Source organism: Dermacentor variabilis, chromosome 9, assembly GCF_050947875.1.
Source record: "Dermacentor variabilis isolate Ectoservices chromosome 9, ASM5094787v1, whole genome shotgun sequence".
Taxonomy (NCBI): Eukaryota; Metazoa; Arthropoda; class Arachnida; order Ixodida; family Ixodidae; genus Dermacentor; species Dermacentor variabilis.
Window position 1 is genome coordinate 13,982,140 of NC_134576.1, and position 21,240 is coordinate 14,003,379.

At 45.7% G+C, this 21,240-nt stretch overlaps 1 protein-coding gene across 1 annotated transcript in view; it reads right to left on the bottom strand.

The window, feature by feature from the left end:
- The window catches only part of LOC142558616 (uncharacterized), a 217,623-nt gene that overhangs the window by 28,858 nt on the left and 167,525 nt on the right, over nucleotides 1-21,240 (bottom strand). Inside the window, exon 10 of the mRNA XM_075670792.1 lies at nucleotides 2,968-3,234. Within this exon, the coding sequence (XP_075526907.1) occupies nucleotides 2,968-3,234 (267 nt within the window). The remainder of the gene's footprint in view (nucleotides 1-2,967; nucleotides 3,235-21,240) is intronic.

The following is a 21,240-nucleotide window of genomic DNA, read 5'->3' on the forward strand; positions in this document are numbered from 1 at the left end:
CTAGCGTCCTAGTTAGCACTACAGCAGATGTTCTTAAAAGTACCTGAAGACGTTCAGCAATCGTGACGGCCGGCGCAGCCTTTCGAAAGAGCGAGAGAGTTCGCAAGTGCCTGTCGTCTGCGAGAAAAGTCTCGCGTTTACAGCGAGCAGGCGTCGTAGCAGACGACACTTTTAGCATTCTGCTCAAGGGCGCAACACTTACCCAAAATACAACATTTTTATTTCCATAAATACGTGATCAGTATTTTTACATAAGTACATGCCCGGTTCTAATTGCTGTTGCAAAAATAACTAAATAATTTTTCTCTGGCGTTAAATCGGGAACAGAATCGCACAAGAATGCATAACCTGATGTGTCCTGGTGATAAACCATAGTAAACCGTGCTTCCACCTCAGTCATACACAGCTTATGTAGCGTGTTGTACATTATATAACACACTGCAGAAATAAAATTAGATTTTACGCGATTATATTTGAGTATAGCTTTGTTTTACGCGATTATATTTGAGTACGCAACTAGTCTAAAGATCGAAGTCAATCCGAAGCCTGTACTTCCCATCATTCCCATGTAGGTTTAGGCTACGCTCATGAGAGCCCCCGTAGACACTAGCGCCAGATTTCCCTCTAGGGTACTTATTTAGAAACTCCATGGGTTCGAGCGTCGTCGTCTTACACAGCTGGCCCCGTGGCCGGCCAATATACCAGCGTAGAATTTCACTTCTGTCGTCGTAATAGGGAGGCCGCGTTTATGGTGGTGTGAGCCATTGCTAAAGCGCATATGAGCCATTCATTGTCTTACATGACCGACACATTTAATAACAGAGGTGATACGCGAAGATGCACGCGTACCTATATCACCGGGGTGACCACAGATTAGGACAGTCAGTATGTTCGTACCTTTCTTCATTATTATGAGTCACGCCTGTGTCGTGCGCTAAACAGCATCACTTGTCTTCCATTTTCACATAATGGGAGGGCTCCTAAATTTTTAGTACAAATGTAAATACGATTTCAATCAATATTGCATTGTGCTCTCACAAGTTTTTTTTTTTATTTTTACTTGCCTGGAACAAATTTTGAGCAATATTTGCGCTGCAAGAACAAAGGAGGTTTTTCATTGCTGCTGAAGAATAAATTTAGCATATATTTTTATTGCCGAAGGAAAGGCTTGAAAATACGCTGCTATAACAAAGCAGTCATTTTTCGCAAAAGATGATGGTGGTGGTAGGCTACACAGTCATTCTTCAAACAAATTTTGTTTGGAAGCTAGCGTTGTTCTTGGAAGGCAAGTTGGGACGAAGCCGACGTGGTGACAAATAATGATGAAGTGCTTTTTCGTTTTTCTTTAGAGCTGAACTAGGGGGAACATGCTATTGTACTAGTTGCACTGAAGACACGAGGGATGCAAGTTAAATGCTATGCTGTTATCTACTTTCAGCCGCACCCACTCCGCAGTGTCGTCAGCGTCGGCCACTGTTTGGTATGCGGATTTCATTGTATTCAATGTATTTGTTGTGCGTGCTGCCAAAAAAAAGCGCCCCTAGGTTATTTCCGGCGTTTCCACATATAACAGCAGAAAGCAGTGGAAGCTCTACACAGTACAAGGACGAAATAGGCCGCTACACGTGAAGTTAAGGTGTTGAGCGAGCAGTCTCGCTTGGTCGCGCCGTCAAAAATATGAAGGTTGGCGTTTTGCGACAAGTCTGTCGATAGCGCTTGATATTTCTGCGGAAGCCTTATATGCCCCACCAAGAGGAGAACTTGCCAAGCGTCCGGCGTTGGCACCAAATGGCAAGGAAAGCCACGTGATCACTTCATGTGCCCGGCGCTGCACCTGCTCGCACTGCGAAATCTCACGGTGAACAGCCACGGCGTCGAACGGACGCTATGGCCTACGCCCAAAATTGCATTAGGTGGACTAAGGTGCACCTTTAATTCAAGTTCATAACATAGACAACCCCTTATGCTTTCGCATTCAAATCAAGTAAGGATACTTAAGTTGGTGTAAATTCTTTTTACATCGCCTGATGCGGTGTCTCTCTTTATGTTTCTATTTGATTTATGATGTTTACTGTAATCATGTAGTGTATTTGAGTGGAAATAGGTGTGGGAAGAAACGGAATGGACAGGACAGACGCTCACTTACAACTCAACACTTACAGCTCACACAGCAATGTAATCATTTACATTGCGGTGTGGCCTGGACACAGTCTATGTTGTGTATTCTTATTCTGGTTCATTCCTAAGCACCATACGATGCTGTCCTTAAGATGGGCCAAGTTACGGTACTATCTTTCTGAGACATCCTCGTGCTTAACAGTATTCGATCATCACGCAAAAAGGTGTGAAATCCCATCATAGGCTTGATCAGAGTGCGCACTGTGTCAAATCAGTGCGACGTACGCCAACGCCTCTACTGAGCTGTCTCGACTCTCCCTAACTATTAGTAGCATAATTGATGCCACCTGGGCACAGTGCGCATGCTCGTCTGCGCTTTGTTGTGACGTCACACTGGAGCGTGGCGTTGGAGCTAGTACCAACAAATCAGGCGCTCATATGTTCCGCCTATCTGATTTGGACTCACTCTCCTTTCTTTCTAGGCACACCGTCACCAAAAACTTACACGTCTCAAGAGTCCGAGAACGTGCTGTATAGAATGCTTCCGCATAGCACACCGCTTCCTTCCCCACCTCTTCGTGGCTTTACTGCCTCCGAACGCCTTGTCCCGTAAGAGCCGTAACGGAGAGCTCCTCCACGATGCTTACGCACACGTTATGAAGCTCGCTCAGTAGGCTATTTCGCAAAGTTCGTCGTTGACGAAGCGCACAGTGCTGATTCTATGCATGCGTGATCTATTAGCCGTAACTGCAACAATAATAATTCCGGGCTTTAACAGCGAACGCCGGCGTGTAAACTCAGGTGGCCACTAAGTACTTATCTTTTTAATACTTTCATAATCACACTTACTCTTGATGTAGGCGATCAGGGCAAGCTTCATCTCGCGTCTCTCATCGGCGGTGGCGGGCACTGCCCTGAGAACCACGAAAGCCCTGGCTGCCTCCCCATATTCCGGGTGCGGAACACCAGCAACGGCCGCCTGTGCCACCTCTTCGTGCTCCTGAAGCAGTTCTTCCAACTCCGCGGGTGCCACCTGCTGGTCCATACACTTGACCAAGTCCTTGATTCGGTCAAGCACGTAGAGTTCGCCGCACGCTGTGTAGTAACCCGTGTCGCCTGCAACGGTAGCAAGCAGCTGGGGTCATGTGAAGAAAGCGAGCCGCGATTGCGGTATATGGCCAAGCATAACTGAATTCCTAATGTTTGTTTTGTCCCAAAATGCTCGCCGTTGCTGATACTATGCCACTTTCTATAGAAGTTGTCATGGAGGGTCGGTTGAAACTTTGAGCTTCTGTTTAAACTATTTTTTTGTCTTCAAAGCCTTAGATTCGCGCAGTTTGTCGAATAAACTTAGGTGACGAATAAATGCAAAGCAGCCCTGCTTGAGAATTAGCTGAATGGCGGAAATGTTGCACGACGTAAGACAACGACGTCCGTTTGCTGTTGACTGTCGATCCTTTCTGAGAGGCGGTGGTAATGTCGGTGTCAAAACGTCACAAAGCTATTTTATGCACGCTAACACTTCGGTGGTCGCACAATGGTCATTATTAAGAAAGCAATAGTTCAACTGCCAAGCTGCGCCACTAAAACCTTAGAAAGATGCTACTGCCATTTATGACGAAATAGCTCAAATACACTAATCTTGTTAAAGCGATTAGGGAAAGACGAAAATTGCGATGGCGAAGCATTAAAAAACTACTTTGTTCAGATAGTTGCTGTATATTGGATCGAGTCTAATATAGCCAAAGAAAGAATAGAACTGAATCAAATAAATCAGGCACAACAACAAACACCCTTGTGCACTTTCCTTTGAAAAACAAAATAATGCTTACTTATCCAATCGTATCAATATAATCGTTTAAATCTTCACCGTCACCCCAATTAACACAACAATTACTTTTCTTTCTTCACTTATACCTGACGCTATAATTTAACTGTTCTCCATACCAGTCTTACACTGATAATAATGACTGAAATAACCACATTTGAAGGACGGTAGCATATGCGTCGGTGCCTGCGGTGGCGTAGAGGTAGAGCATACGCCTCGCATGCAAGAGGACCGTGGTTCGAATCCCGAAGTCGCCCAATTTTCCAGCGAATTAAAAATAAAATACGCGTGTTGATAAAATTGCATAAAGAGGCCTGTGGTGCGCCCTGATCCCGGTGACCAGAACCGGTAATGCACTCGCTAACCAGAGCAGGATTGGCCACCCTGGTGCAGTACTTGGCCACAATCTCCTATATGAATACACAAAAATCAAGCCCCGGCCTTCAGTCCCCAGCAGCTGCGAAGCAACCGATCACGGCGGTGGTCGGACCTGTCACGCGACAGAGGGTGCTAAGAATCTCTGGGTCCGGACAGGCCGCCATTTGAACCTGGCAACGTTTAATGCTAGAACGTTACCTAGTGAGGCAAGTCTAGCAGTGTTGTTTGAGGAAATAGCGGGCAGGAAATAGGATATAATAGAGCTCAGTTCGATTAAGAACACAAAACAAGCATATACAGTGCTAAAAAGCGGGCACGTCCTGTGCTACCGGGGCTTAGCGGAGAGACGAGAACTAGGAGTCGGATTCCTGAATAATAAGGATACAGCTGGTAACACTCCTTAAACCTTAATGTTGTGTGGAGTATGGAGCGTGTGTGGTGTGTGCAATAGAAGTCGGTGGTAACTCCGTTAGACAGGATACCAGTAAGCTATCGCAGGAGACGAAACATCTGATCTAGAAACGCCAAGGTATGAAAGCCTCTAACCCTGCAGCTGGAATAGAACTGGCAGAACTTTCGAAGTTAATCAACAAGCGTAAGACAGCTGACATAAGGACGTATAAGTGACATAAGGAAGGGAGAGGCCTTTGCCCTACAGTGGGCGTAACCAGGCTGACGATGATGATGATGAGCTGGTAACATACAGGAGCTCTATAGCATTAACGAGAGGGTGGCAGGTCTTGTTGTTAAACCTAATAAGAGGTGCTAATTCAAGGTCATACAGGCCTACGCCCCTACATCCAGTTATGAAAACCAGGAAGTCGAAAGCTTCAGTGAAGACGAGGAATCGGCGATGGGTAGAGTGAAAACTAAATACACTATACTAATGGGCGACTTTAATGCCAAGGTAGGCAAGAAGCAGGCTGGAGACAAGGCAGTGGGGGAATATGGCATAGGCACTAGGAATAGCAGAGGAGAGTTATTCATAGAGTTTGCGGAACAGAATAATATGCGGATAATGAATAGCTTCTTCCGCAAGCGGGATAACTGAAAGCGGACCTGGAGGAGCCCGAATGGCGAGACAAGAAATGAAATGTACCTCATACTCTGCGAGAACCCTGGCATCATACAAGATGTAGACGTGCTCAGCAAGGTGCGCTGCAGTGACCATAGGATGGCAAGAACTCGAATTAGCCCACACGTCAGGAGGGAACGGAAGAAAGTGGTACATAAGAAGCCGATCAATGAGTTAGCCGTAAGAGGGAAAATAGAGGAATTCGTGATCAAGCTACAGAACAGATATTCGGCTTTAACTCAGGAAGAGGATCTTAGTGCCGAAGCAATGAACGACAATCTTATGGGCATCATTAAGGAGTGTGCAATGGAAGTCGGTGGTAACTTCGGTAGACAAGATACCAGTAAGCAATTGCAGGATATGAAAGATCTGATTAAGAAACGTCAATGTATGAAAGCCTCTAACCCTACAGCTAGAAGAGAGCTGGCAGAACTTTCGAAGTTAATCAACAAGCGTAAGACACCTGACATAAGGAAGTATAACATGGATATAAATTGAACATGCTCTGAAGAACGGAGCAAGCCTAAAACCAGTGAGGAAACTAGGAATAGGTAAGAATCAGATGTATGCGTTAAGAGACAAAGCCGGCATTACCATTACTAATATCAATGAGATAGTTCTAGTGCCTGAGGAGTTCTATGGAGAATTATACAGTACCATGGAAACGACGACGATAATGGAACAGAGAATAGTCTAAAGGAATTCGACACCCCACATGTAACGCCGGAAGAAGTAAAGAAGGCCTTGGGAGCTATGCAAAGGGGGAAGACAGCTGGGAGGATCAAGTAACAGCAGGTTTGTTGAATTACGGTAGGTAGATTGTTCCAGAAAAACTGGCCACCCTGTATATGCAATGCCTCATGACCGCGAGCGTACCGGAATCTTGGAAGAAAGCCACCTTAATCCTAATCCATAGGAAAGGGGACGCCAAGGACTTGAAAAAGTATAGACCGACCAACTTACTGTTCGTTGCTTACAAAGTATTTACCAAGGTAATCGCAGATAGGATCAAGAACACCTTAGACTTCTGTAAACCAAAGGATCAGGCAGGACATCGTAAAGACTACTCAACAACAGACCATATTCGCACTATCAATCAGGGGACAAAGAAATGTGAGGAATATAACCAACCCTTATACATAGCTTTCATTGATTACAAGAAAAATTCTGATTCAGTCGAAACCTCAGCAGTCATGGAGGCATTACGGGTCAGGGTGTAGACGAGCGGTATGGATAAATACTGAAAGATATCTATAGCGGTTCCACAGCCACCGTTGTCCTCCATAAAGAAAGCAACAAAACATCAATAACGAAACGCGTCAGGCAGGGAGATACGATCTCTCCAATGCTATGCACAGCGCATTTACAGGAGGTATAAGAAAAACTGGATTGGGAAGAATTGGGGATAAGAGTTAATGTAGAATACCTTGGTAACTTGAGATTCGCTGATGATATTGCCTTGCTTAGTAACCCAGGGGACCAATTGCAATACATGCTCACTGACCTGGAGAGGCAAAGCAAGAGGGTGGGTCTAAAAATTAATCTGCAGAAAACTAAAGTAATGTTTAACAGTCTCGGAAGAGAAGAGCAGTTTACAATGGGTGGCGAGGCACTGGATGTGGTAAGGGAATACATCTACTTAGGGCAGGTAGTGACCGCGGATCCGGATCACGAGACTGAAATAATCAGAATGAAAATGAGCTGGGGTGCGTTTGGCAGGCATTCTCAGATCATGAACAGCAGGTTGCCATTATCCCTCAAAAGAGAAGCGTATAACAGCTGTGTCTTACTAGTACTCACGTGCGGGGCAGAAACGTGGAGGCTTACGAAAGGGTTCTACTTAAATTGAGGACGACGCAACGAGCTATGGAAAGAAGAATGATGGGTGTAACGTACGGGATAAGAAAAGGGCCGATTGGGTGAGGGAACAAACGCGAGTTAATGACATCTTAGTTGAAATCAAGAAAAAGAAATGGGGGCAGGACATGTAGTGAGGACGGAAGATAATCGATGGTCATTAAGCGTTACGGACTGGATTCCAAGGGAAGGGAAGCGTAGCAGGGGGCGGGGGAAAGTTAGGGGGCCGGATGAGATTAAGAAGTTTGCAGGGACGACATGACCAGAATTTGTACCTGACCGGGGAAGTTGCAGAAGCATGGGAGAGGCCTTTGCCATGCAGTGGGCTTAACCAGGCTGAGGATGATGATGATGGTGGGCGTAGCGAGGCCGATGATGATGATGAAGATAATGAGTATGATGATGATAAGCTTAAAACCAAAATTCAAATTTAAGGGTCCCCCGTCATTATCTATCGAAATAGTAATATTTTTTATTTAGATAAGATTTCTTATTGATTCCTAGGCTTTGCTTTTGTTATATAAGTGTGGCGGAAACTGTATAACCATTATTTTACAGCGCTGGTTGTCAGCAGCAAAATTGTTAGACTTTTGCATAAACAGAAACATGCAAACAGCCTACCTCAAGCGCTTCAAAAAGCTTCAAAAGATTTGTGGAGGTTCACTTCAAAAAAGCGACATGCGAGAGGAGAAGCAGAGGCCCAGAGTAATCTCGGCACATGGGGGCACATAGCTTGCCGTGTTACGAGAGGGCTGAGAAATTGCTTGATGAGCGACATATAAAAAACAGCATGTTCTTGGAAGTACCTCGCTGTTCGCCACGCCTCCGAAAACACACCACACAGGAGGAGCCCTTAAAATACGAAGTTCGCCGTGGTGGGCACTTAGCGATCGCGCAAATCCTGCTGGGCCATTGTCTTTATATTCTTATGTAAAAAAACATGAGCCAGTCATCCAGCTTGCGCACGCAAACCAAGGCGTCCGAAATGCACTTAACGCGCGGGTCCGTAAGTGTGCACGAGTCGCAAGTACCTTTTTCGCAGCAGGCGCGCGAGCAGAGGATTGCTGAAGAGGACATGGATTTTCTGCTTCAAGATGACCCAGTTAGTAATATCGCCTTCGTGCATCGCGTAACACAACCGTGGTGTGTCGCCAAGTGTGGTCATACTCGCCTACATAAGCGAGCATGAGAATTGGGTCCAACGTGCAGTTATTTTTTCACACATCCTTACAGACACGTATATTCCGTGCATTTTCTGTGAGGGTGCGCGCAGAAAGAAAGACCAAGAAGACGTTCGGCTAGGTCAGAGCTGTTCCGCTGCCTGCCCGGCTCCTGTTTTCGGCTCACTTGCTACAATGACAAACTCAATGGAGGTGGTAGGTAAAATTTCCGTGCGATAACGTCACTCTCGGAAAATCCGGGTCTCTACCGTCACATGCACGATTCCGGAAGAACGGTCATTTCGCCACAATCGCCGCTTGCAACTTCTACCATCTGAATTCGGCCTTCTCTCCAGCCAGGAGAGAATGCCCGCCGCACGGGCAAGTCAGACGTAAGAGAGCGAAGCGACCCGCTTCGCTCTTGTCTCAGGATGTACACACAACACGAATCTCGATGCTTTTCATGGCGATATGTCTTCGAGATTGGCACGAGCACTTCGATCAAGCAGCGGCGCTGAACGAAGGGGGAGATTCTAGGCAACTACACAACGTATATTTTGCCCTTAAATGCTACGCTGGCCCGTGGATCAATAAACATGAGGCCTCACTTAAAACCTTCAGGCAAAAATTGCGACGACAGCTCCGTGACATATGCAGCAGCCCCGAAAGGAAAGAAAACTCCGAGCAGGTTCTGCATTGCCACGCTCAGAGGTCAATACGCATGCGCTGCCATGTTTGTCGAGGGCATGTCGCATTTGTTCACACGAAGCAAGTTCGTCCATACTGCGGCGAGAGAGGGAGCAACTCGTCGCAAGCCTCCAGTTGCAGTCACTGAATTCGTCAGTAACGAAGACGTTCGGCTCGGTGCTTGGTAGATCGATGAATACCATCGTAATTAAGTTTAGTAATCCAGTTGCTAGGCAGATTTTAATTATGAAGTCATTGCCGACCAGGTGTATAACAGGTAGCTCAAAGACACTCATAGATCGCATTTTCTCTAGATACATATAATGCAATGACTGTGGAGTAATGCCCCTCGACCTTAAGGTCGCTATGCCATTTTTTGTCATTTCTGTCTCACCAACACCTGAGCGTTCTTTCCAAAAATCCCTATTTAACAAACTTCCTTTCATAAATTGAATTTGTTCTTTCGACTGGTTGCTAATAAAATCTGAAATAAATGGCAGAGCTAGCATATGAAACTTTTTGATCAGCAATAAGGCATGTGCTGAAGATACAGCCACTGCTGCTGGGTGCGACGTGGCGCACCCTGTAACCCTTGACTGGCAAATGGTCCACTTAAACGCTCGCACAAGACAGGCAACATGTATAAAAAACAAAACTTTGTCCATCCAACCTGAAATTGCAGCCTCAATATTCCTTTTATAAAGATATGCTAAATAAATTAATAAAGGTTGTTAAACGAAAGTACTGCGATGACAATATCATTGGAGCCAGAAGTCACACAATAGAGCAATGGAAGCTCGTCAGTTCTTTTCTTAAAATGAATTCATGGGTGTCTCATATAAAGGAGCACTTGAAAAGTTGTAGTACTTACCGAAATCGAGCTGATATCGCAAATGAATTTTATAATTACTTACCAGTTCATAGCAATAGCCATCCTGGCATCCCCCTCCCTAACTACATCTGAGGGGCTGCCACAATAATTCTGTTCTTTATCGTGCAAGTACGACTGAAATATAGAATATTACAGAAAAATTAAAAATAACTGGTGCGGGTCTTTACGAAATCTAACCAGTCCACTAAGGTATGCTGCCAATTTTGTATCTGACCCTTTCTTTTACCCAGTCAACGTTGCATTTAAAGATGATGTATTTTCATAAAATTTAATTGCAACAATTATCCGCGTACATAAAAAGAGCCATGCAAGGTTGATTTCTACTTATCGCCCCATCGAAATATTTCCTGTGTTTAGCAATCTCATAGAGAAACGTCTACCGCATTACCTTACACAAGTTGATTATCATTCTCCGACACATTTTGGCTTTCGGGCACGCTACTCTACAAACACATCCTTTCTTTCTTGGACAGGTAGAACCTAGCACTTCATTGTCCAAGGCAGATATGCTGGTGCAGTAAACCCATCTTCGAAAACACGGTCATTTCGTTCCATCCCCCTACCCACACGATAGACTTAACCCTAACCCTGGCCAAACCACACGTGCATTAAACATCAGTTGTGAGTCAGCACGTGTGGTGTGCATTTCTTTTTCTACGTCCCTTGTGTTTTTAGCCCTCTAAGTTTTCATCTTAATAAACAGGCTGAAATAAGCGAAACCCTACTTTCGAATTTCGCAATAATTACGTACTTCCACAAGAAGCCGACGGTCGTCTGTTCACGATCACGAATTAAACATTGATCCCCCAGCTTATAGGTGTCGGAGGCGTCGGGTCTCGCTAATTCTGACTATTCACTATGAAACTTCAGCGCCCACAGCAAACTAGAAGAGGCCAAGGTTAACACACAGCGCTTGTCTGTTACATTTGTCTTCTGTCTCGATTTCTGTGGGCACGCTGCAGTTTCTTAACCAACCGCTACCAACTCGGCCAACTTTCAGTGAGTTTCTAATTTCCACTCGCTTTGAACGCTCAAGAAGCTTCGAACCCTACGAGGTCAGATGACGCACACGCTTGCCAGCTTGCGCTGACTCCTGGTCGTTCCTGGTTAGACACTTTGGCAGACTTGTTGATAGCGCTTGAAAGTGCGCAAATTCTATGTAGCTACTATCCGTCGGCCAAGCTGTCAAAGCACATGCGCAACACGTAGCGCGGTCAGACAATACGTAACGCGGCCAGACGAACATATGAGCGCGAGCATGCAGTCACGTGCACAAAGTAAACGCTACGCACTACAGCTGCGTGTAGGTGCTGTCTACTACGTAGCGTACATACCTCGACGAGTCCCCTGGATAAGCACACTGCTGCTCGCTGAGGGTTTGGCTTACGTGTGGCGCGTCGCAGGCGCCGAAATCGGCAGTAGTGACGTCTACGGCGACGTACAAAATCAAATTTGAGCTGTGCGCCACTGTGACTTTCGATAGGCGGAGCTTTGTGGGCAAGTCCCGCTCCACCGCAGCCTTCGCAATGCAAGGCATTGAAGAAGGAGCGGAAGAACCGCGAAGGGCGTATTTGATTGCAAATAACTCCGCTTCTGTTGAACGCATCGAAGTACTTTCTCCGGCAAACTTTTGAGATTGCCTATTTTAACTGCAAATGCATTTCTCCACTTCCATAAAAAGTGGTTCCGGGCCCCTTTAATTAACAGTCAAGCTATTTCTAGCCATCTTTCTAGTTTTAAATTCATCGATAAGGTAGTTCCGCAGGGGTCAATACTTGGTCCGTTTCTCTTCCTGTTTTATATAAATGACCCAACTTCTCGTGTTTCACACTGTGGACCCTATCTCCCTGAGATTTTGATTGCTGACACCTCATTTGTTGACATGTAACTTGAAAGCTGGAAACTGATCTTGAAGAATATATTCACAGCTGCTAAACCGCCAGGGGAAAATTTCAATTACGCTGTCCTTTGTTTCAATGGGTTGCGCTGGAAAATTAGAGCACATATGAAAAGCGGAAGTTCTGCAAAATACACGAGCACGCGCGTGAAATAAAAGTGAGCAAATGCGAATATATGACAAACGAGGTACTTTATTGAACAGTAGTCTCCATGAGCATTTATACAATTGTCCCACTGACTAATGAGTCGCATGATTTCCGTCTCATAAAACTCCTTGGGTTGCTGCTTCAAACAGTCTGTAAATGACTCCTTCACGTCATCGTCCGACGCGAATCTGGCTCCCTTGAGCTGTTTCTTCAAATGCCCAAAAATGTGCAAGTTGCAAGGCGACAGGTGTGGGCTGTATGGCGGATGTTGCAGCGTTTCCCACTTGAACTTCGCCAGTTTTGTGTTAACCACATCGACGACGTAGGGACTGGCATTGTCGTAGAGCAAGATGGCCCCATTCGTCAATTTTCGACGTCGTTTTTTTTTGTCTTCGAGGGGTGTACGGTAGCGCGATTAAAAGACGGGACAAAAGAAGACACACAGGGACACACACAGCGTTAACTTCCAACAATGTTTATTATCGAAAACTAGGTCATACTTAAGCACTCAGCCACAATGAGTCACAGCCACGCGAACAGGTAAACAATCAGAGCGAAACATTTTTTGTAAGTGATATGTTAAACCATGCGCAAAAATTTCGGCTCTTTTTCAGAGAGCGAGTGAAGGTTTTTGATTGGGACACGCAGCCGATCCGGCGTTTCACAATATCAGAAACGACTGATAGTATTTCCAGCTTTAGCTAATTGGATCAGTTCTGGCCCCCGAAGAAGAAAAAAATTAAGCACCTTTCCGGCGCAAATGACGGCCTTTGCTTTTTTTGAGCGTGGTGAATTCGAATCTTCCCCCGTAAGCCTTGCCGCCGTGTTTGAAGCTCGTAGTAGTGGCACGGTGATTGGTTCCCGGTCACAATTGCAGACAACAAGGCGTCACCTTCATTGTCATACTGCAATAGATGAGTCAAGGCAGCGCCGAACCTCTCCAACGTCTGTCGGTGGTTCAAAATTTTGGGCATCCATTGCACACACAAGAGCCGATAACCAAGTTGTTCATGAATTATGGTATGAACCAAACCATGACTGATGTTCAGACGCTCTTACAATTCTTCGGTGCTTATGCCCCGTTCCTGTCTAAACAGTTCATCAGCCTTTGCAAATGTGTTGGGAGTGATTGCATGGTGGGTTTTGCCCGGTCTTGGATCCTCTTTGCAACTTTCACGCCATTCTTTGGAGAGCTTGCTCCAACGCTTACAGTGGCCAATTAAACGCAATTTTCAGCGCACACGTCAGCCATACGGCGACTAACGTATTTTGGGAAACACCTTCAGCTGTCAAAAACCGCACGCTTTTCAACTTTTGGAGCAACCATTATGTCACGCAACCATGTTCGACCCACTGTATGGGAGCGCTAAAGAACATTTATCCTCATACGTGCGTGTCACTTTTGTAAATGAGGGATGCCTGTTTGCTACGCGCATGCCTCACAGATAACGAACAGAGACATTATTGCGCGGGGTTGGTTGAGTCACTTGCATTTGACTCGGGCTCATACATTAGAAATGCGAATATACAATGAAGTATACAAATGCGAAGATAAAGCTTGATAAAGGGCAAAAAAGTTTCACTGGAAACAATGTTCACTGCACGTGTACACAAAACCTCGTAGCAACATATTTAGGTATACGTATAATTCTCCAATAAATGTACGTATCTAAGAAAAAGTCACTGTATATAATGCGTCCAACAAGGCAAATAAACACGTTGCGCAATCATAGATTCACAGATCACAGAATCCTGGAGCCCGCCGCCAAACACCCCCCCGCCCTCTACGTCCCCTGATGTATTGCGCACGAAGGAAGGTGGCGCGCTCCCTCCCCGCTTTTATTTCTTGCTCACAGAAGACTGAGCCACCATCGTGGGCTCAACCATGTCACCACCACATCCCTACGCTTTCAATTGCACATACAGCATGCGGCGCACGGTCACCATGGTATCGCACAGGATTTAATTTATACGGTACACGAGAGTGACGGCGACGGCAGGAATGCGCCTGGAGTGTCCATATATTTGCGATCACAATAATATAAGTGTCCCGCAACTGAAACATGTCGGCCACAATCGAACATCTACTTTGGGCACCTATAATGTAGCTGCCGAAGTAATAACTAAGAAAACGCGAGACGATTGGTCCACACAGAAGCATACGCATACTGTTCGGTATCCTACACCGGCGAGACAAGACTTTCGGAGAGGTTGCGCTCAAGGGAACGCCTTGTAATCCGTCCAGTCCCTATAGTGATGCCGGCGAGCGACAATTTTTTTCTTTTTCTCGTCCCCTAGCTAGAAAACGTGCAGACTTCTGCCAAGCGAAAATGCACTCCGCCAGACAAAAACGAACGCGCACCGAAGTAAGCCGCTCGGTGGTCGGGACAACACGAGAAAAGACCATTATTAGCTCTGGCTAGCTCTGGCAGCCTGCGGGTAGCGAAAACAAGAAATTAGAAGAGGCTCAATGTGTCTTCGCGAATAAAAGTGAAAGTGAAAGGTGAAAGAACGTCGTTACCTTTGCTTGCTTCAGTGTCTTGCCATGGATCCTTGGGCGCAAGTGAAAAAAAATGTTGATATTCGATCATTCCTGCAACATGATGGCACAAATGAACCACCACAACGCTTCGTCTCATCGGACCTCGCTGCGTGCTTTGCCAACTTGCCGGATAGTGCGTTGATTTGGCTGCCTCGTTGTATGGTCCGATGTACGACTTTAGAAAAGTCAGTACACCTTTGGCATCAACTGTGTATGAGAACAGTAAACCCACGATGTTCCGGAGTTGAAAATCTAAAGCACGACTTTGGAAATGTCAATGCACCTTTTGCATCAAACTTTTATGAGAGCTTTATGCTCATAAACTTTCGAAATGGAAATCCACGTGCTCTGTAGATTCCGCGGCCTCAGCGAAATGCCGCGTAGAGCCCGTTCGCCATCAAAATGCCCCTCAAACTGCGCTCGAGTGGGGCTCCTTGCGTTACGTGACCCTATGTGCATGGACGCCGCCACTAAATCAAGCCCGAGTTCGCAATGTTCGCGCCGAAATGTCTTTTCGAGCGTGAAAAAGACATCCTAGACAAAACCCAGAATTATTTCCGGCATCGGGGTTGTTTTCATCGGCGGTGCATGACAGCAGAAGAAAATATCCGGGGGAGGGGGCGGGGGGCTTAAGCCCCATAAGCCTCCTCCCCCATGGCTGCGCACCTGAACAGGTGCATTACATGGGCGAAAAGCGATCACTTTAAATTGGCAGAGGCCATAATGAATCACGAAGGTGGTCTTCACTCTATCTTGCTCATCTATAGCGATTTGCCAATATCCTCAGCGCAGGTCGATGGAAGAGGAATATCTGGCGCCATGCAAGCAGTGTAGCGCGTCATAAATACGCGGGATAGGATACACATCCTTCTTGGTAATCTGGTTGAGATGGAGGTAGTAAACACGGAATCTCGAGCTACTGTCCAGCTACCGCACGAGGGCTATATCATACGTTTGCCAAGAGTTTTAGCCACTTCCTGCTGGCTGACACAACGCTACGAAGCTGACACATGGTAAGGCCCTCAGTAAATGGGACTCCCATAGCCGGTATGAATGCGATAGGTGACCACAGGGGTTTGGCCCAGTGGACGGTCGCCTGAGATATGAAAACAGCATGCTGAGAAGGGCGGCGCTCTGTGCCGGGGTCAGGTCTCCTGGTATCACACGTGTGAAGTGTTCACAGGACGAACCTGACTGCGATGACGGCGGTGAAAAATCCGGTAGAGATTCTGTGGTCAGGGCAGAAAACGTGTGGTCGGCCAATGTGGACAGATTCGCGAGTGATATGCCGCGAGAAAGAAGCCGCGTCGAGAAGCCAAATTTCAGGATGGGAAAAGAGGTTCGACTGTTTGTAATTGTCGCCACCATATAGGGTGAGCGCGACGTTTGGTGTCATGGCGATTTCAGCAATGGGGAAGGCAACGTAGTCGACATCGGGTAGGGGTGGAAAAGGTGAAAGCTGTACGCATATCGCAGCTTGCAGTGGAAGTCCAAGAAACTTGACGGAGCGTAGCCGGGGTTGGCCGGGAACAACGCTGTCAGAGCATGAAGGGAGTTCTAGCCAGAAAAGTCCCGCGGAGCAATCAATAAGGGCAGCGTGTGCGGACAGAAACTCAATTCCAATGATAAGGTCATGTGCGCACTGTTCTGGGACAGCCAAAAGCGCTGATTTGTGGTGACCTGAAATGATGATGCGAGACGTGCACATTCCAAGCACTACAGGTGTACTTCCATCGGCTATTAGGCCGGTAGGTGAAACCACGGGCGTCAGGAATTTCTGGGGGCGGCGGCGGAGGTTCGAGCTCTTTACAGATATTTATGCGCCGGTATCAACAATAGCAGTAACTGCCACACCCTCAGCAATAAGGTTGTATAGTGAATTGGGGACAGTCGGAGAATTTTCAGGCCGGCTCGTAAATGCCGCGTCACCTCCTGGGGTTGCACTGGCAAGTTTTCCGAGAAGCTGTAAAAGGGAGACAGAGTCAAGAGGTTGGGGGTGAGTGGGACTGGCGGTGCTGGGTGATGGGGAGCAGCTGGTCCGGTTCTGCTGAGAGGACGTTCTGTACTTGATGACTCAGGATAGAACGTCGGAGCTTATGGTGCACGTTCCGGGCGCCAGCGATTGCAAAGGTTTGGTGGGCATGACGCGGGCCAGCGTCTCTGGCAATAGCGGACCACAGACGCCAATCCTAGAGCATGTGAAGCAGATGGGCTGGTCATTAGGTGTGCCACAATCGGTTGGATTGCGAGAACGTGGCGTGAAGGTCGTTTGCGGTGTAGCAGCAGCGATGACTGGGGAGAGCGGGTCGTGAGCAGCATTGCCATTTTGAATGGAGGGTTAAATTCCCATATTCCTGTCCTCTTGGCGAATCACGGCCTGAATTAGTGAAATAGCAGCCAGGTTGTCTTGCACACCGTCATGAGGACTAACGGGTGCCGTGGACTTGAGTTCTCAACAGATGATGCTGGTGGCGTCTTCTAGAGCGGGCGTCGGACGTAGAACGGGTAAACCTTCGCATGAGGAGGTGGCAGCCGTATTGAAAAGTCGCTCGAAACAGTGAGTGATACGCTCACATTTTGCCTGGTAAAAACGACGACATTCTGTGATGACCGACTCCACTGCAGAACAATTCTTACACAGTATCGCCTTTTAGCACGGGTCCGCCTTTGTCCGCTTGAGGCATGTCTTTGTCGACCCTGGTGCACTGAGCCAACACGTCCTGAATATAGATGTACGGCTTTGTGAACGCCTCGGCGCGAATTGTGACATCTTTCTTGGCCGCTAGTTGTCGTCCCAGAGGTTTCACAAGCAGATCGCGTATTTCTTCTTACAGACATCCCAACTTGTCACACCTTGCTCATGCGTCTCGAACCACAGTCGCGCCGTATCCCGCAAATAGAAGATCACATTCGCAAGCGTTATCCTCGTGTCCCACTAGTTATTGTTGCTTTCACCGACGTCCACGCCGGTTGTGCCGTTGAATTTCCCGGTATCACGCGGGTGCCAAAGAATGACCGGTGGCGGGCCTTGTTCACACTAGGTCGCTTGGCTGGTCGTGGCGGTGGTAGCAACGTCAGCTCTGAATATCCACTTCCTGGTGCTGCAGCAAGCTTGCCCCGCACCTCCACCAAAGATGCTACGTGGAAGATTTTTAGGAAAAAGATATTTGCATGACTAGGCGCACAGCGTTGCAGCAATCGAAGGGCTAGCACGGACATACTCGATGCCGCACCGTCGTCGTCGTCCAAGTGCCGACCACAGGATCGCCACCCGTGAAAATATTATTGATGAGAACTGGTAGCTTCCGTTTGATTCTTTACAAGTATGCCTTTTCTGACAAAGTCACATGCATGTAAAAAGAAACACGTAAGTCTCTGACCAAGAAGATAAAGGAAATGCATAACAGGGGTGAATGCTCTGCTGGGAGAAGCGCAAAACTATTGCCAGCAATTTATAGCCATTGGTTCGCTGTGGTCAACTTATCCCAGCAAAATTGCCCAATGAACACTTTGCTTGTAGTTTCTAGAGCTGCCTTAGTTTCTCATTGTCTGGTTCGTAGCATCTGTCTCTTCTATTAGCCTCCGGTGTTACGCCAACAAAATTTGTGTCTAGTACTACCAAAATCAGCCTGTAAAGTGCTTTAGGTGCTGTCTTGCTGTTTATTTTTTTGGTGGTCAGAGCCTCAAGATCACTGGTGCCCAGCGAGTACACCTGTACAGTATTTTGCTTGTGCTGCTCTACCTAGCTGTCGCCTACCATTTGGAGGTGTAGTATGCTAGATAATCCAAGTTGTCCTAGTCATTTTTATTTTGCACATCCCGAGATCCCACTGGTTAACCCAGTCATTTTCAGCTGCACCGTCGGACAAGAGAAAGGCACGTCTACGCCTCTTTTGGTTTGTTGGTATGTTAAGTGCCATGGTGCTTTGAACCTTTGAGCTGCTGTCGCAATATCGGCAGCAATGATAATATTCTGGGCAGAAATTTCTACACACCGGTGCTAGTGACATGACCGAAATCAGCCATTGAGGACGAATTCCTACGAAATTTCTTTGTGGTGACTGCCGGTTGCCGCCAGAGTATCCACTCACTATGTTAACCACTTTGTTTCGGACAGTGCCTTACATTTTCTTTTCACATAAATTTATTACACGCCCGGATGAAATGCTTCCGTGCCATAAACATTGATGCCATAAGCAGATAAATTTTATTTCTTCAAATTCTGAAGATGTCAGCTGATTTGTTCGGTTGAACAAAATTTTCTAAACTGTGTACATCTACCTCGATGTGTCTGGATAAAAGAAATCCAGTTGCCCACACTAATATGGATTAGTTATGTGCACAACAAAATATATATGTCTTCATTGCATAAGTTGCACAGCTCATGTGACACTGAGGAACAAAGAGTAAGTACATTGCGCCCCATCCCATCTGATGGCTCGGTTCTGGCCAGTTACGGGATTCATGGAATTACAGTCATCACTATTGCTCAAAGAAATTCTCATACTTTGTTACACACAGTAAAAACTCAATCTGATTGCCAAGCACCTCTTCAGATTCTTATTACTAGTGAGAGCAGGTAGCATGTTATTCAATTCTATTATTGCTTAAAAGACTAGCAATAAGCTTGCTTGGCGTGGGTATAGGTATGCACATGACTGGTAACTTAAACGAGTGATTACGCAAGTCAGTCGAGACGCCTCCTCATCAAGAGTTGGAGAATATTCCAAGGTCCGAATATTATGCACTAACTATATGTAATTAAAAATGAACTATACGGTATTGTTGAATACTGAATACTATTGAAATGTGTAGCAAGAACCGAATGGTAAATCCAGTTTACTGTTCTTCATCTGCTAACAAAGTATAACAAATTATCAAAAGTTAAGAACCACAAAAATTTCCAAGCAAGGCAGAAACAAAAGGAGTAAGGCAAGGCTTGTGTCGGTGTCGCGGTGGAAACCTAGATGACAACCTGCCATTCTTGCTTGTCTGTCATTTACGTTTTTGGCAGTTTGGTCATCTAGCAGATCTATAGTTTATGCTACAAGTCTTTGCTGTTTTCTTTGCAACGAGTCCTTTTACATTTGTCTACGACACGTAGGTCCTTCCGCAGCTTTTTTCTTTCATCCTCCACAACTTTGATTTTTGCTTTGCAATCACTTACTGTGCGTTTAGGAAACCTTTTCATACAGCAGCCATTCTTTCTACGAAAGCTTGTTTGCAACCAGGCTTTGCAGTTCTTGATAGACTGTTCAAGTAGGTTTTTATAAGAATTAGCGGTCTTGCATCTAAACTTATGCTGTACCCCTGATAGTTAGCTCTCTTTGTGCACTAGTTAGTTAAATGGTGGTACCTTATTATATGGAAATAAATATTACTACTGGAAAGACTTACGTCGTCACATGGCTATTCCACACATACTGTTTCCGTTCATAACCGAAAAAAATTATATTCGCCCACCTTTGCTCCTTATACAATGCACAAAGATGCACCCAAGCCAGTTCTGCTTCATGAAGTCTCGCTTTGCTGCATATAATGGTGGCAAAAAGTAACTTTTCAGAGAGGGCTTGATTGTTTTGTCCTGTGTATTAGGTTCTTCTGCCATATATCTTGTGAATTGTAATTATAACACAAACAAAAAACCCTCTCAAGTGAACAGATATTTCTTGATGACTTTCCAAGTTAAGTTTTATTTATTTATTTATTTATTTATTTATCTATTTATCTATTTATTTATTTATTTATCTATTTATCTATTTATTTATTTATTTATTTATTTATTTATTTATTTATTTATTTGTTTGTTTATTCATTTACTTGCAATACTGTTAGCCCTTGCGGGCTGTTACAGGGGTGGGGCAAAAATAATTTTCCACAAACACGTAACACCAGTTCCGCAATAAACAAACAATGCATTCAGCAAACACATGACAGTTTACGCTCAAATGATTCAGTTGTGTGCGTTTCAATAAACACATCTGCGTCAAGTTTGTTCCAATCGAGTATAGTTTGCACAAGAAAGGAAAATTTGAAGGCATCAACGCGCGGCACATAGGCCATTACAGCATGAGGGTGGCCTGTACGTGGGGACACTCGTCCAGGGGGACGCAAGTATAGTCTGGAGTCCAAATTCATCTTATTGTTATACATTTGGTACAAGAATTTCAACCTGGCTATTTCTCTGCGCGTTGCGAGTTCGGGCAAACCGGCACGAGATAATAACGCAGTTACAGACGGCATCCTTTGATAAGCATTAAAGATAAACCGTGCGGCTATTCTCTGAATTCGTTCCAGTTTATTTATCAAGCCCACTTGGTGCGGATACCAGACTATACATCTGTATTCAAGTGTGGGCCGTACAACTGTTTTGTACGCCTTGAGCTTTACCACGGGTGCAGCGTCTTGCAACTTTCGCCTTAACAGACAGAGTTTGCGTTGGGCAGAGCCACAAATGTTTTCAATGTGTTAGTTCCAAATCAAATTGTGCGTGATTGTGACCCCAAGATACTTAAGCTTACTAACATATTGAAGTGGGCTCTTATTTATTCTGTAAGAAAAAAGCAACAGGGTTTTCTTGTTAGATACAGTCATGTAAGTTGATTTATCGAAATTAATTTTCATGTCCCACGTAACACACCAGTCATAAATTCTTTGC